This window comes from Ambystoma mexicanum, chromosome 2q (genome assembly GCF_040938575.1).
Source record: "Ambystoma mexicanum isolate Mex_15411 chromosome 2q, UKY_AmexF1_1, whole genome shotgun sequence".
In the NCBI taxonomy this organism is placed as follows: domain Eukaryota; kingdom Metazoa; phylum Chordata; class Amphibia; order Caudata; family Ambystomatidae; genus Ambystoma; species Ambystoma mexicanum.
Window position 1 is genome coordinate 1,278,376,196 of NC_090924.1, and position 17,991 is coordinate 1,278,394,186.

Here is a 17,991-nt window from a genome sequence, read left to right on the forward strand (position 1 = left end):
TGGAGCAGCCTACAAAGCATTCATGGATGTCACCCTCCTCACCTTCATCCCTTGAATAATACTGCGTCTCCCCTGGGTTATTTCCCTGAGCATAACCCTGGGCTCCCCTATCCAAGTGGTCTTTCCCCGCTCGTCTGCCTTACGATAAGAGAGGGCCAGTTCTTCCCTGGCCTCCTGAATAAGGGATTCCCGGAATCTATTTGGGAGAACACAGTTAGTATGTAACAGCTTGTTACAATAACCATTTAGCCATTCCAGAAGGTCCACTTATAAATAAGAATAAGATCAATTATAAACTCTCAGGCCTGGGGAGGAATAAGACTCCTTATAAAGATCTTAAAACTTAGAAAGCTAGAGACCTCTCTGACACACAAGGGTAGAGAGAACAAAAGTCTAAGAAAAAGAACAGCTTAAAAGAAGTGCCTATTCCTTGTCAATCAAGCATGGTGTCCGATTCTTATGAAATGCCTTTAAATAATATTTGGAAGAACAACAGAGTGGTTAAAAGTGAAAATCAAGCCCAGAAAACTAACTGTCATTAGGGTCTCGGAGTGCCATCATTCTCTAGGTACCAGGACGAGGAAGAGGGCTGAAGAGGTGCAAGGTTGTAGTAGTCTCATTAATCTCAATGACCCACACCCGAAGGAGACTAAAAAGCCCCTTCAGGTGCAGGTAGTGAGGACAGCTCAAGAGAAGCCCATACGGAAGCTGGAGGAGAGAGAGGACACCAGGACCCCTGTGTGGCAGATTGCAGCTGCTGGTGCTGAGAGGGTCTGTGCCTCCTGGAAACAGAAAGGCAGAGATCGTGCAGCGGGAAGCATGCAGGGAAGAAGCTTGCCTGTTGGAGACCCGTGTTGCAGAGGATGCACAGCGGAGGCAAAGGAAGCCGGCCGAATCAGGTGGCTGGCATGCACCCAAGGGCCTTGAGGAGGTTTCTGGTGGTTGCCGTGCTCCAGAACAAGAGACGCTCCCAATGCAGGTGGAGCTGGCGAAAACGGATTGAAGGAAGCGGTCTGCTGAGAAGAGAAGAGCCACAAAAGCAGACACCCTGTGCATGGCGAGAGGAATGGAGACGCATGACTTACCCAATGAGTCCTCAGGTTTTTAGTGACCCCAGAGTGCTCCATCCCCGCTAGCGTGGCTCAGGCAGGCATTCAGCCAGTGACAGATGCTTGCATAGGAGTGAAAAAGTCCAAAGCTTAATTTTGAATAGTGAAATATTGAACAGCCTTAGACGCAACCCTCACGTAGTAGAGAAGGTGATTGACAAAGTGATTTTGAATCACTAACTAGTGAGAAGCAACACATCGTAACCGAGGTGAAAATCTGTATTGCTAAAAGTGTGAGTTGGTGGAAAGCCCTGCAGAGCAAAGGGGCAAAATTGATAAAAGATAAGATTAACGGTTTGGATGCGTTTGACCGTCTGAGAACTGATCGCGGCAAACTGTTCGAAAAATAACAGCCTGCATGCGATCAGAGGCTGAAACACACTCACACATCCCTCCTCCCCCCTTACCCTATTCCCGTCGCCTGGTCCACTTCAGCCCTGCGGTGTCAGATCCGTTCCTCTAACATGGGTCAGATTCGACGCTGCAGGGTCCCTTTTTAAATTTTTTTTTATTTTTCCCTGTCCCCAATATTGAGGAAGCGGGGGGCACCCCTCCAACTCCTCCCCCAAGGATAATACATACCGAACGTGGGGAGCGGGGGATACCGCCGCAACCCCTGCTCCACATGTTCGGTATGTATTAACCTAATTGTTCATTTTTTTTCTCGATGGAAGGGTACTGACCAAATTCGGTCAAATGTAACAAGTCGTGCCCAAGCCAAGAGAGACTATTGGTGAAAGTCAAAACCAACAGGCATTGCGCAAACTAAGAGAGGCTAAGACAAGCACCATTTAGTCCATATTTCCAAAACCAGACCAGAAGGGGGGTTAATGAAAGGTCCACGGGCTGGGAGATTTGTTACCCACACTTTGTCAAGCACATGGTGAAAGCTGATAAAACTCACATTGCCAAACACAAGGGGGAAGCAGACAGAAATCCTATCATTGGCAGTCATTGGTTACTGGAATAGTGGGGACACAAGAGTGGCAAACAGACTGCCATTCTGGGGAAGGGATATCCAGAATGAGAGGAGCATTATTTGTGGAAGAATAGTAAAGCGCACCAATGTGAATCTTGTTTCCCATGAAGAGTTGTTGTCAATACTGAAGCTACAATGTGTTGAATACTGTGAAGTTGTTGTGTACGTTTTGACAGTTGACCTAAACCACAAAGACACTGTTGATGTGAACTTTGATGTGAACTGTTGTTCGGGCAAAGTAGTATACCCGGATGACAAACCTTTGGAGAAGTCGACCTGGCATGGGAATAGACGAGATAGAGTTGGAGAAGTGTAACAGAGTGATTCTGGTTGGGACAACTTATATTGTTGTGGTGCTAAAAGAAAAGCTGAGTAAAGCTGTGGCAACAGAACTATATTTCTTTAAAATGTATTGTTGTGGCAAAAATCAACCTGGCCAAGACAACTATTGCTGCTATTTATGAATTGAGAACTTGATCAATAAGGAAGAGAAGCTGTATACTTTTTTTGTTGGAACTTTTGTAGAAACCCTGTCCTTTTCTTGAATTGTGGCACAGAATCAAGTGAAATCTGGGGAAGGGTAATTCGCCCAGGTTGTGAAGAGAGAATGTGCATTGTGGATTTAATCATTTGTTATTCTGAACTGCCATACATTTATTTATTCATTTGTAAGTTTATAAGTGTGAGGGACAGATATTATTTGTTAGGGTGTTTCCTTTAGTTTAATTTAGGCAGGGTAATCCTCATCAGGGTAGGGATAGTGAGGCATTCATCCAACCTTTAAATATAATATAATAAATATAATATAATGGCATTTGCTGAGAAAACTTTACAACGTGGTCCGCCTCACATTTCTGACCCCTCACAGCTATCAGTACATCAGTGAGTGTATTCCACTTTTCAATATTGAGGCTGCAGATTGTACATTTCCACAATGCTCCATGCTCAGCAGGCATGGGGACATCTTGGTCAAGGGCAGGAGCAGGTTTGAAATGTTATGCCTGAATACTAGGTGACATCTTTGTGAGGGTGAACTTTGCAGCAACTAAGATAGGGGCACAGATTACAATTTACTGTTTTTTTGCCCTAAAACACAATATGAATTAGTGGTGATGAGAAGGCTATAGCACTGTGGCAGAGGCACTGAAGCTTCACTCACTCACTGTCTTTGTTCATTGGTCATAAAAAGCAAATAATACCTGGTCTTTAGTCAGCTTGATATCTGAACCGCTGCACGCAGAGGTTATTAGAGCTTTCACGTCCTTTGAATTCAACGGATCAAGGTGAAGAGTTGGCCACAATCTGTAATGAAAAAACCTACTAGGTGACGAACGATCATCAGTGTTTGGCACATAAGTCTCTGCTAATACCCCACAATCTGTCAACTCTATTCTTTCACTCTGCCCCTGAACATGTCAAGTGTCAATGTCATGTAAACCCTTAGCACACAACAAGAATTATTTGCATTTCCACTTTCTGCAAATGTTGACAAAAGTACATTTTCCATAATGAAGTATACCCATAAATCCAAAGGACTAGGTACAAACAGCAGACATTGAAAATTGGTAAAAGGTAAAGGAAACACAGAATATAGGACTACACATTTCTTTAGACATATATAAAAAGTGTGTGGGGTGTGGGGGAGGGTCCAAAGTACCCTAGTAGTCTCAAAATAAGTTAGCATGGAACTCCATTCTAAAATAAAGGAGGTCAAAGCCTTTTTCGAAAACTGTAATGTGTGTAGTCGACATACTTTCATAAGCTAGAAAAGATCAGAGAGAAAAACATTCCACTCCAGACCTTCTGGAATGCCTGCAGTGAAACAACCTGGCAAGATGTAGACCGAGATCAGGGGTCTCCTACCTTTTCTGTAATGCAAGCTTATTAAGATCAAAGAAAAATATCTCAAGCTATCAACTAAAATTGGAAGCATTCTAAAATGTGGAACTTTCTCTGGCATTATCACGTGGGCAGCAATGCTAACGGCTGCCAGAGCACTACTCACTGGCATCTGGGGAGCTCCTGGTAACTAATGAGCTACCGCCAGGGCAATTTCCTGAGCTCTCCCACAGAGACCTGCACCTTTTCCATCTAAACATGCACTTTGGTGTGTGGAGGTTAAAGGAAATCCAAAAGATAAATGGGGTAGGTAGTGAAGTAGAAAAGTAATTAGACAAAAATATAGTTAGTGCCCAACTTCTCAGTAAACTGTGGCTAACTGAAGAAAATAGTAGAACATGTCCATACTTACCTCCAGGCCTGGGGGCAAGTTTCCACATTTACAGAGACTATCACCCTCACGTTCACTGGAAGGGGATCAATCAGCCACTTCATGTGCTTTTCAACTTGCTAAGTAAAATGTGTGCAAAGGAGTGTATCAGTGATCTAAAATGGCATACAATTTTCATTTCATTGTGAATTCATTAGATTTAGAAATCCCACCTAGGTTTCGACACAATTGTAAATGAACAAGGTTCATCAGGAAGAAATGGTAACAGGGAATGGTCATTTGGGGGGCATTAAGTAGGATAGGGTTGTGAGAAAAGGTTTACAATCTGAGTAAATACTGAGAATCTGATTTTGAGTGAACGCATTTTCACAATTTGGATAATTAACACTAAAATAACCAAAATATCAATGACACAAATGGGCAGAGAGGCGGAGAGACCAGGAGTAGTTGGCAAGAGCACAGGGACCATTTGTTTCCTTTTTAGAATTATTGCATGCTTTTCTGTTGGCTACTAAAAATATTTTAATAGCCTTTCATTTTTTAATTCATTTATTTGTATTTAGTTCTAAAAATAACTTTTACAAATGTATACACAAATACACATTTCTTACAATCAATTAACAAAATATTTCAACATATCAAATACACTATCAAACATGCACATTTCATTACAACATACATAAAACACATTCATTAAGATTTTATTAAGATTTAGGTTGATGCCAAGCCACGTAATTGATAGTAGATCGATACTAGACCCACATATTTTTTTTAATTCAATCACTTAAGGAGGGTATCACACACCAGTGTGAATTAGCTACATTGTAAAGGACCTAGGCCCTAACTTCTACAACAGGATAAAAGTAAATCAACAAACAGGGATATATTGTCCACATTGCCAATCAATGACCATTGCCTAGTTTGCTCCTGATATAGCACCAAACTTTGTAAAGTGCAATGTGCAACCTTTCACATTCGGAATTTGGAAAGTCAGCCCAAAACTCAATGTCATATAAATATGTCCCATTTTAGGGCATTCTGTCATCACATGCCGCACGGTCTCAATGTGTTCTGAATTTTCACAGATTCTACAGTACCTATCATCTCTGGAGATCTTCCATTGACCACCTTGTATAGATTTAGGTGGTAATTGGTAGTTTCAAAGAAGCAATCTAAATCTTTGCGCAAGGTCTGGGCAGCGAAGAGGTAGCGTTGAGGCTTCATAAATCTGTGGTTTACCAGGGAGACCTGGGCATTGCTACGAAAGAATTGGAGATGGTCAACATTTTTAACACAACCCAATCCCATTTATTCAGTCGTCGGCAGAAGGCACCTTTAAGCTTCATAAAATTATGGCTACTTGAAATTAGGTTCCCAATTTAGGTCTTGAAATAATTTGCGAATCAACTCCATATACGCACATTCTTTTGTCGGACCATGGGTAAGACCATAGTTGAAGCCCAATCTGCTCAATATCAGACAGACAGGTGTAGTTTTCGATTTAAAAAAGAACTTGCCTCTCTGTTTTACAACCATAGATTTCAGGGATAATAAGCCTAATTCTAGGCAGATGTATTCTATGTAAGTCGAGGGAGGCGGTTGCAAAACACATCTCCAAAAAAAACCTTCAAGCACATTCAGCCATTCAAGATCTCGCATTTCTAGAGCCTCTGAGCTGTATAAATGGATGGACCAATATACCACCAAGGGAGAAGCCTGCATGGTGATATACCAATCGCTGTACCAAAGGTGATATATGTTTAACTTCCTACAAGAGACCAATTCATGATGGCCTTTAAATTTGGACATTTCCACTCCTAAATATTGAGATCACCGAGTGTATTCAATATAACCTACGCTGAAATCAATGGTAAAATGGTCATTCTTTTGTACATCGGGCAGAAACTAGTATGGATTTAGTTTATTTCAAGTTAATAGCCCATGTTCTTCAGCGTAACATGCTAGGGCAGTTAACATAGATCTCATCCCACTAAATACTTGGTTGCATAACACCAAGTCGTCGGCGTAAAACAGACAATATATATTTACCAATGTTACAGTTAGAGTATGAGGTCAGTCTAGTTGGAAGGTCGGAAATATAAAGGTTAAATAGCAGGGCGGCCAATAAGCATCCCTGCTTAACCTCTCTAGCTATATATCTTGTAGATGATCTAACAAGAATCCGGTGAAAACCTTGCCCGTTTTGTCCAAAAGGGACAACAGGCCGTAATTTCCACGTAGAAGACGATGACCGGCTTTACATATTGGGACGTAGATTGCTTTTTTACAGGATTCTGGAATACGTCTTTCCAAACAAATTGTATTAAAAAGATTGCATAATATAATATCCCAAATGTCCTCATTTCCCTTCAGAGTAGATTTAGAAAGACCACTGGGCCCAGGGGCTCGAGAATTATTTAATTTGGTTAAATGGTTTACCATATCATCAAATTCGAAGGTCATTGCCCACTCAACGCTACACAAAGAGGCAGGTAAATCACTGAATTGTCACAAGACATTTTAGTTTCTATGTAGGAGTGCCAGACTTTCATTGAGATTGGGTTGATAATATTTTGAGTGGAAGGCGGTCTGGCCTGGTCAACGATTCGCCACACTTTTTTGGTGTTCTTATTAGTGAGGACTAACCTCATCATTCACCAATTGGTTGTCAAACTCGGTTGTTTCTTACGAGTCAAACAGTTTTTGTAACGGTTTTTCAATTTTTGTCGTTCCTCGAATAGCAATAAACCTCTACTGCCTTCCTTTTTCAACTTTCGAAGGGCAATTCTCAATGACCTCTTTTGCCTCTGTATTTCAACACCAAATGGGTGCACACGATTCTTGGTAAATTGGGCCTGTTTTTTTACACTGCTTTTAAAAGGATCACACACAAGACTGCTCAAACAACATTCAATATCATTGCCAGTTTGTAAGCCCAAGCAGTCACTATACACAAACACATGTTCCCAGGATATCTTGTTAACATTATATTCAGACCATATAACCCAGTTTCGTGCCTGATTAGGTACCAGGTCATGGGTGGAATATTGATGTTGCTGTGAAGTAGTAAATTCAGTGTACAAACGTAAAGTTGCATGGTCAGTGAATATATACTTTGCAATATCTATATTCTTAGAGATCTTAATTAATTGGGAGTTTCTGCATAGGTAATCAAGATTGGCCTCTGTATGGCCACATTGCCAAGAAGTTTGCCCAGGTATATCACCAGAAATACGCCCATTCAGAATAACTAGCTTACAAAATTCTAGCAATCTAAGCCATTGAGTACCCTTTGGATTAACAACATTCTGTGCCAATACACAATCCTGTCTAATTTCAGAGTAAAATTCCATAATAGAATAGCACCACATCTGGCATTCAAATCACCTCCCAATAGCACCATATCCAAGTTGGTATTTTTCAGCCAACCGGCTATGATCGAATCAATAGATTCCTAAATGATATCAGTCATAAGAACACCAGGTGGATCGTATACATTTATAATGAGCAAGCGCTGATTACAGAGGCCAACATTAATGGTCACCTCAACAGCCAGCACGTGCTCATTTGATTCATCGTGCTGCACCAAAGAGGAGTCATATTCATGCCTGACCACTAAATGGATGCCTCCTTAGACCTTTCTTAGCTAAAGATTGTTAACAAAATGTGCATAACCTTGAGTATTCCAACAAGTGAAAACTAAATTTAATTTCTGCTGTTGCTAAAATCTGGGAATACATTTTTTCAACCATAGTAAACCTTTAATAACATCAAAGTCCTCTTTAGAGCCTCTAGCACACCCATTTATTGGAGGAGATATTGTAGACAATCATGTACAGTGGTCGCAAAACTTTGAAATAGCAATCAGAGGACAGACCATATCCAGTTTGTATCCCAGAAATTCTAAAGATTCAGATTGGTTCCTAGTCAGTGCTGCAGTCATTGGCAACACACAATAGACACTGGTCAGCCCGCCTCCTATCACGTTCAGGGTCAAAATGGCAGGAATTCAATATCCTAAGAGATGGAATTTTAGAGAAAATATTCAGTAAATTGAACCTGCTTTTTTTCTCCCTGTACACTTTTAAATTTAATTGCCAAAATACAAGGGTCAAGAGGCCCTTCCAGCAGATTATGTTCTAATAGTCCCTTCACTTTCAACAGCTATTAGAGGAGCAGCGGCATCCGTATTAATTATGTCAGACATGAGCACTTCTGGGTTACTTTCATTAGCATTTGCAGGAGAAAGATTATCTTGCTTGTCTTGTAGTAACCAGCTATTGAGAAGGCTTGAATTTTGTTGACACTGTTTTTTCCTCCCGGCAATTCTTTTTTTGGACTTTTTTGGGCATTTGGCTTTGAGAAATAATTGTCACTATAGTAGAATTTAAGGGATCAACAGTATCACTCTCGTTTATTTCTAAACTCAGTTTTCGGTCACTACCTTTATCCCTTTTTTTCCTTAATGTTTTATTCCTACACTGTTGTTTATGGGTAGGGTAATTAAAAGGAGATTCATTTGCAACATTTTGATTAGAGATGCCTTCATCATCGACAATTTCTTGGGACAGATCAGGGTTTTGACACTCAGTGGAAGCCTTCTCAGATGTCTCCACAATATGCACAACAGTAGTTTGGTTGTTATTAAAGGAACAGTGGATCCAATATAAGGCCATGCTTCTTAACACCCTCATGGATGCGGCCACAAAGTTTCAATAACATTTTAACTGCTAAGTTAAGTACTCCCACGCCGGGTCATCGCTCCGTACATCTCCACCTTCAGGGGATTTACCAATTTAGCGGGCATTAGGAACCACAAATTTGCAGTCATTGGCCACCTGTAAGGTGACTTCATTAGCAGAGTTATTCGGCAAAATCATCTCTGGAGAGGCGGACAACCTTGAATTAGAAGAGTTTTCCTCATTGGTCTGAGCGCTAGTACTTACCAAGTTTTTGTCATTCGCTTCATGATGAATAGAAGCCGAACATGTATTGACCCGCCACATGGAGTAGTATAGCTCAAGTAGTGAGTTATTGTCGATATTGTCCTCTTCAACTCCACTGTAGTTAGTTTCACCTTCAATAATACATTCAGGTGAACGATCAATGAGGCAAGCACCAGGTTTATCAAATAAAATAGAAGTCTCATCAGTAGGTGGATCAGATTTATTTTCATTGTTAACTTAAAAAAAGGCAGTGATATGGCCACCACCAGAAGCAGCATGCTTAATAGATTCAGGCTTGGCCAGGATTGCAGATCCATCGAGTCTATGACCAGAGCGGGCAACAGGATTCCCAGCACGTTTGTATTCTTGTCCCGTTACGTAAGGCTTATCACTGCGTAAATTATACGTTGTTTTGCGTGTGGATTTCCCAGGCACGGTGGCCAAGTAACAATTAGAAAGCAGCAACAAGAGCGTGCAATTGCAAGCTCAGCAGGCAGTTCACAATACACGCTCGCTATAGTAGGAGTAAGTCAAAGAATGATAATAGACAATGGTAGCAGAAAAAAGAAAACCAATAAACTCTGTGCAGTCTCAGACTTCCGGTAAACGACAAGTTAATAGTTTAACTTATAAAATGGGAAGCTGGACTTTTTCACCTCGAACATTCAGATTCTGATGCGCCGTTCGTATAATGAAGGTAGAATAATAATCAAAGTCCAGGTCGGAAGCAACGAGACCACGTCACATGCAGTAATAAATAGCTTGTAATACACAAGGTGGGTTCAAAAACAGGTATCACGAAAAAATGATGCAGGAGCACCCTAGCAGGGTTCACAAGCAGCACTCAAAGTCACTAAAAGAATACAGGGTATATTCCATATGGTTAACACCAGGAAAGCTGTAGGAGCACTCTAGCAGGGGTTACAAGCAGCACTTGGAGTTGCTCAACAGTTTACGGAAAATCACGAGTTAACAACGGTCAGCGTTAAGTGCTTTTTTTTTTACCTTGCAGGGATGTCCTCGCCAGAGAGCTAGAACATCATTGTTGTAATTGTATTTTATATATTTACACATTATGTTCCTATTGGTTGTACAGTGCTCCAAATGCCACCTAGTAAGGCTCATGCTCTATCAAATACATCTAATAAAGTAAATACAAATAAAATAAAGAACAAGATATAGAAACTACTTTGCACTTCATAAGACTTTCTACTTATTTCATGTTTATAAAAATGTGGGCTAATGAGCAGACATACTGAAATTGATTGCTCCATGCTTTTAAGGTGAGGTGATTTGTGCAGTGCAAGGTTTCAAGGCACTGAAAGCCATGGCATTCTATTCATTTTTGAGACATTGAAGAAAAGATATTGGAGTTAACAGTTTTACAGAGAGATAAGATATACACAGGGTCGTACCAAGGTGTACAGAGATTTGAAAAGGAGTGACATTCAACTAATTTTGACAGAAAGGCTACAAAGAGAAGGTATGGAATGATGATAGGAGCTGGGAATGAACATACCACAATATTGCGAATAGAATGAAAGGGGAAGCAGTTATAGAGCAGGGCACTTTAAAAATAATCCTGAACTCTTACTGGAGGCCAGTGACAGAAAAGCGGAGGTAAGTTGTATTTCCAGAAAATGAAAAGATAAACAACCAACGATGTCAACAGTGCTACAACGAATTTAACGAATGAAATCCACAAGAGCTCCCATGGAGAGCGCCAGACTTAGTTGGATGAGTCCATCCAACTTCTTTTCTGCAACAGTGCTACAGTTAACTTTATAAAAGAGGAAGTGATACAATTCCAGGACTAATAATGTGAAAATGATTATATATTTTTGGAAGTCTGAATACTTGCATACTGAATACTTTACATAATACAAAACGGGAAGTTATGCAGAAGAAAAGATTTAATTCTTCTGCCTCCCAGTACGAAGAAAGGGAAAGGAGAAAGGGACTGCTGAAAGCGTTTAAGAAAAATAAAAACACTATCACATTATGTTCAAGAATAATTCTGGTGCTCTAGCAATTTAAGTCCTATTTTGAACACTGAGCAATCTATGGAAATCATGGACTTTTTGCTTCCTATTTTGAGGGAATTTGCAATCATTCTGGACGTAATGCTTATAAGGCCTTAATTGAAGCACTGGAAGTCATTAGAAAAAGAAAAGGTAACAGATAAAGCCAATGACAAAATTCCAACAAGTAGGTAAAGTGAATGAAAGAGTATGAATCGAAACATGGCGGTATAGAGCAGTAAATAAGATGCTTTCTATTTCAGAGGAGTCAAACTAATGAGAGTTCAAGGATTATGAAAAAGAGTCATGCATCTTCATCCACAAGTCACCTGGGATGGAAATGGGAGGAAAACATACCTGGGGATAATTAAAGAAAGGGTGAAGTTGTGGCTAAAGAGACATTAACCTAGCCAGGAGACTTGAGGAGGAATACAGAAGGAGAGCCAACCATAGCACCAGATCCAAACGATTAGTCCAGTAGAAGCAAAGCCATTGGAGACAAGAAAGTTATGTAGGATTGGATGGTTGTGTGAAAAGTGAGGAAAAGCTCAAGAACGGTGGGAAGAGAAGGAGGTTCCAAGAAATGGACAAAATTAAGAGTGTTAGTACCAGACTTATGCCATTGTTTCAGCAAAGTGAATTACTTTGCTTTACTTCACTTTGCTGCAATTACTTTGTGACGTGGTAAATTATATAGGTAAGCTTGGTGGTAAAGGAGTATTGGGGTGGAAAAGGGTAGAGAAGTTGGGGTAAGGTGGGCAGGGGATAATGGGGAGAACCCACCATTATATAAAAAAAGAACAAAACGCCATGAAGTAATTGATTTAAAGTGAATTGCAACAAAATAACCCACGTAGATCAAATAACTACAACTGCACCAGAAACAACACCTTCCTGTCAAACTAGCAGAGCCAAAACCAGATAAAGGAATAGAAAGACAGTGAATCTAAATAAGAGGGGAACTGGAAAAGCTTTAACTGCAGGCAATTAAAAGCTCACATAATGTTGAAGATCGGAAAAGAAGTGGCAAGAACGAAAGCAGAATATAATTAATAAGAAAGGATAGAATGAAATGGCCAGAATGTAAATAATAACTTTCCTAATAGTGACTGGAGATAAAGTAGATCAGATCAAGTCCAAATCCATAGAAATGGGTGAAGGGTAGGATAATGTGAAAATACCATAGGAGTGAAGAATGGATGGAAATAGGGCTGAAGTGAAGATTACATTCCCCAAGAAGAACAAGATGGGTGAATGAAAAAATAACAAGTGAAAGCTATAGATAAAAGGTTCAACAAAGTAGTAACAATACGGTGTGGGGCGAACTGGGCAAGAAGTGGTCATTAGTAATACATGAGCTTCAGAAAATAGGTTCAAGAAAGAAAAAGTACATTTCAAACATGGAGATTAGGGCAAGAGCGGCACTAGCAGCAGAGAAGGGAGAAGAGGGGAAAGCATGGATAAAAATGAATCCCAGAGAAGAGAGGATTATGAAATAAAGAGTAGGTCGGTTTTGAGCTGGGTTTTCACAATCAGCCCTCTGGACAGAGAGGGAGAAGATTCTGGTGAACAGAAAAAAGACACCAATGTCTAGCCAAACTATCTGGGTAGTGTGCTGAGCAACAAAGCTTAGACTTAGGTGGGTGCGAGTGTGGTGAAGGGCTCAGTTAAGCACACACAGAGAACTCCTAATAATACAAGTTAGGCAGAATGTATAAACATACAGTTATTTATTTAGGCCTTAAACAACTCTTAGCAATTCAAATTAAAACCCACAGGTACGTATTACACTAAACATGCACCTCTATTAAATACACATTCACCTTTCGAGTGCTCTGGCTACAGAGCACCAAACTGCACGTTTCAACACAGTTTAAACAATCTTAGCAACTGTAGTGTAGCAAAGGACGTGAATAAAGAATAAGGCACGTAAGAACCAAATCAGAGAACTAATATGTTATATTATAAAGGCACTACACTTCTTCCCTAGCTGAAAAAGATGGGGCCTAGGCCAGAGAGTCACAGGTGCCAACACAACACTTTCTAAGAGGACAGGAGTCTTTAAAGAATGCTGACCAAGTATTGGCAAAGCCAACAGGCAGTTGTAAAGGTTTTAAAGTTGAAAGTGCTGGAGACTGCAGACAACAATGCATTGGTCATTGATTATTGGAGTAAGGGAGAATTTCTACACAGACATGTTCTGCAGGAACACTCTCCGAGTACAAAATGTCCGGCCAGGCGCAGAGTGCTAGAGAGTGAAGACAGCAGTGCAGAGAGGAATGCTGAGGAGAAAATTAGATCTCTCACCAAATCAGTGCACACAGGACTCTAGTGTGGCGAAATGTTAGCTGTTAAACGTAAACGGGGGAACTGCAAGGCGGGGAGTTGGCAGCATTAACAGTAAGTGGATTGAGAACAATACACTAGTATAACCCATTTGTTATTTGTATAACCCATTTGTTATTTTTTATTGTCAAAGACCAAAGACTTGGTTACCTCCCAACACTTAGTATCCCTTGGAAATAACAAATAGATTATACTAGTGTAGACCAGCTTCAGCTTATTGTTCTCAATCCACTTACTAATGTCATGTGACCATATGGTGGTTGCGCTATGCTAATATTGAAATTATCTGAATGTGATGTATAGAGAGTTTGAACACCGGAAACATGTAATGTTTTACAACTGTCTTGCATTCATGTATGTGCATTAACATATCTATGTTTATGAACAGTTCAAACCTTTATCTATGTTTGGATTCTCTGTGTTCTCTCGTGTTTCCAATATGTCTGCCAAATAGGCAATTGTTGTTCCAAAAAGTTTAAAAAACAAAAAAACGAAAAAATACCATGGGGTACTAAACCCATGTTCACTCAATTTTAGCTAAATAAATAAGCTAACAATCACGGTATATGTGCTCCACTGCTCCCAGCTCCAGTGCTACTTGGCATGTTAAATGATATGCAGAGTAATATAAACCTGTGTGGTAGGACGCCACTCCAATGTTCCAATGTTCCAATATCCTTTATCTCTCAAGTCCTTCCACAACCTTGAGCAGTCCCTTTTGTTACACAGCAATCAGTTTCACATCGGCCATGATTCTGAATAAAGATGGATTATTACAGCCAGCACGTACTAAACAACCAGCGAATGAAATGAATCTATGGAGAATAAGAGGTCAGAGCCTCTCCCAGTGACTTCAGAGTCTTTGGTGGCTCCTCAGCAGGATTGTGACTTTCCATTTGATAGAACCGGTAAAAGCAGTACTAATGGATACAGGGGACCCGATGGTGCGCCTACCATACAGGTGTAAATGAGAAGATGACCTGGGAGGGGCAATAGAGGATGAAGTGTAGTTGAAAATATGGGCAGGGATGCACAAATCCTCTAGATGTGTGATGGACAGAGAATGCTCTAACAGATTTTGCTATAGATGGTACCCAACGCCAGAGAGGCTACATCACAGGTCAGCTGACTACTCAGCAAATTTGTGGGCTCTCTTTATCCATTGGTTTGGACATATGGGTAGGTGGGTCGCTTTTGGAAGGAGGTGCTGTCCAAAATCAAAGACATCACAGGTCTGTCGCTGCCAATGAATTCCCGGGTGGTATTGCTGGGGGATATTTCCTTTGTCGGGTCACATGGCCACGCTTATTGGGCCCTTTCTCCTGTCGGCCAAACTGACACTGCATTATGTGAGAGGAGATATGGCAAATATGTCGCTACCTGGAGGCCTTTCATTGACTTTGTGAAGAATTACCCAGCCATAGTGGCTAAACCTTTGCTGATTCAGCACTTCTCACTGTTGTAAAAAAAAAAGGCTGTGTGGGGTTCGGGGGACAAGTTCTGATGATATTTATGATGCTGGCGGGCCGGAGGGCTTTGTATAACGGGCAAGGAATATGGCACTCTATAATCCTGCTATTATGCTTGTATGAAGTGTGATTAATGTATCCATGACATTTTCGACAGTATCATAAATTAAAGTAAAAAAAATAAATAAAAACTGTCGGCTCGTGCTGAGAAAGCTCGAGCGTGTGCTGTGCTCAAAAGGCCTACCTTTTCCCGTACTGAAAACGTGGGGAAGGACCAACCCTGGAAATCACAATTTGTGAACACTTCTTTCTTTATTGAAAACCCTATCCCACACTCTTTCTATAATTAGCAGTACGGATTTGGCAATATTTGTTATTTTTTTTTTAGTACAGGCCTTTTTACTTTGACAAGACGCCACAAGGACTGCCTTCTTTTTCATTTGATGGTCGAAGCTTGCTCCCATCTTAGCTTTAGGTTTAGATTAGGCGTTTTCCACCCTGCATTTACAGTTTAATAAACACCTTTGAACTGTGATCACTTGTGTCTGTCTTAACTATTACCAACATGAGTTCCTTATATAATGAATAAGTAAAATATACTCTTGTTATTCGCAGATATTCCCAACTTAAGAGAGATCTCAACAAAAGATATTTATCGTGTGGAATTTAACGAAAATGCCTGTGTGAGTTTGGTTCTCTGGACTTGAAAATTATGTATGATAATTTATTGAGGTAAGCCTCTCTGCTGAGACTAGGTTATGATATCACACTGTACGAAATGCCATACAATAGGAACCTGATATTTGGTCCAAGAATTCCGTATACAATTCTAAAGAGCTGTTAGTAGCCCTACATCAGTGGGATGACGTAATATGTGAGGTTCGTTTTATGGCAAGTGAGCAGCTGCAAAAATCTGTTGCTTTCGAGTAGATGACTTACAAATTACAAGGAGGACTCTGCTCGCTTTCAGATAGATATGGGTGTGCTTTTTTTGGCCATTTCTTCATAATGATTATAGAGAATCCATGTGCCTTCAAAAATTGCACCTTTTGGGCATTAATTAACTATGCTGGCTGCCAACCCATTTCTGTACTATTTTTCCACTGGTTATGTGTGGGGGTGAGGTGAGGTGGGGAGAATTGGGCCATGTTTTTGTTGTATATGGAAAATCAATAAACATACTTTCAAAAAAAATATTTTAAAAACTGGGCATTAGAAAAGGGAATAATCAAAAAACAACAAACAAGATTTAGGCAAGGAAACAGAACATCATTGAATGGTTTCATTCTAAAAGCATCCACGATCTAGCCTGGGCTGGAAACAGGAGTCCATTTTTGCAGCATCAGTGGATCTCATATCTGCTTTTGATCGTGTGGTTCGTGACTGATAATGGGCAAAACTGGTGGGTTGGGGAATCCCTGAGGGATTACTGAAAATACGGATTAAACTTCATGAACATTTAAACATACAAATAAAATTAGAGCTAGATGGAGATCTGCGTTCTTGCCCCCTGGCTATTTAATCTGTATGTGGTGGATTTAGGTGATTTTATAGGACAGGCTTGACTTGTGTCTAAATTAGGGGAGCAGCGTTTTAGGTGGATCTCATATGTGGATGATTTTATGCTATTCGATTGGACCTGCATAGGGCTGTAAAGGGCGCACTTGTCATTTGCCAAATTTGCATTAGTGAAAACGAAGATTCTGTCATTTACAACTTAAAAAAGGGTTAACAGTTTCTCATGGGTTATAAATGAGGAATGTTTAATAAAGTGGATAATTGAATCTATCTGGGATTCCCAGTACTAAGTAAGCACGTAAGGTAAAACCTTTGGAACCTTTTGGAAAATAAAGCCACTATAATGGCCGGCCAGTTAAGAAAGATAAATAATAAATATGGCTAGTTTTCGATGGCTCTATTAGTTAATTATTATGAGGGCAAAATAGTACCCAAGATCCTTTATGGAATGGAGACAATGCATCTTTGGGTGCTGGAAAGGTTAGAGAAATTGGAAGTATTGATATGGAGGAGAGCAGTTGGTCTAGAGGTCTATGGAGGGAAAGCAACTAAAAGAAAATCTTTCCTAACAGTGGGTATGAAATCGAGGCAGAAAGATTTTAAAAAGTAAACACATTGGCCCTCATTAGGAGTTGGGCAGGGTGGTAAAAATCAGTGGTAATACAGTAGTAATAGCATATACCGCTGCATTACCACACCGCTCAAATACAACAATGGGGGTAAGGTGGAGGAAAATCCTCCAGCAATAAGTTGGAGGTAATTATTTTGCCTTACCGCCAAAATCAGCGGAATTACATCCCCATGATGTGCTATGGACTCCAATTAACGGGGACTAATGCCACCCACCACCATTTGTAATCCGGCAGTAATACCACAGGACCAATTGGAGGCAACAGTAATTCCGTTTGGTGGCATCTCTGAGGATTTACCACTGACATACCGTCAAACTTCTATCGAAGCCAATTGTGTGGAGAAATAGCTTTATTAATGAACCATCAAGGGATCAACAGGAAATGAAATAGTGGAAGAGGGACAAAGACCTGAATAAGCGGACTGCAATATTAAACATATGTCCAGGCCTAATTTCAGAAATGTGGTTTTACAGGGCCATAAACCACTTAACAGCATATATAGTTTGCAAATCGTTCTACAGCCGGATAGCAGAGACCCTAGTGAAGAAGCAATAGAAAAAACATTAGCTTGGGTTTACTATATAAGGTTACCTTTCGGATGTAATTCATATACATACAATTCATCAGCACCACCCAGTAGTAAAACCACTGGGTCCAGCATCAGGTTCAGTTATTTTGACAATCCTTGCTAATGTTTTTTTCCTTAAAAATCTGCGCCTTACAACATGAATAATACATTTG

General features: G+C 40.3%; 1 protein-coding gene across 1 annotated transcript in view; it reads right to left on the reverse strand.

Annotated features, from left to right (window-relative positions):
- Positions 1–17,991, reverse strand: part of NPHP3 (nephrocystin 3) — a 1,212,810-nt gene that overhangs the window by 567,518 nt on the left and 627,301 nt on the right. The window contains exons 14-15 of the mRNA XM_069648695.1: positions 4,340–4,437; positions 3,288–3,390 (exon numbers count right to left, since the gene is read on the reverse strand). Coding sequence (XP_069504796.1) covers positions 3,288–3,390; positions 4,340–4,437 — 201 coding nt within the window. The remainder of the gene's footprint in view (positions 1–3,287; positions 3,391–4,339; positions 4,438–17,991) is intronic.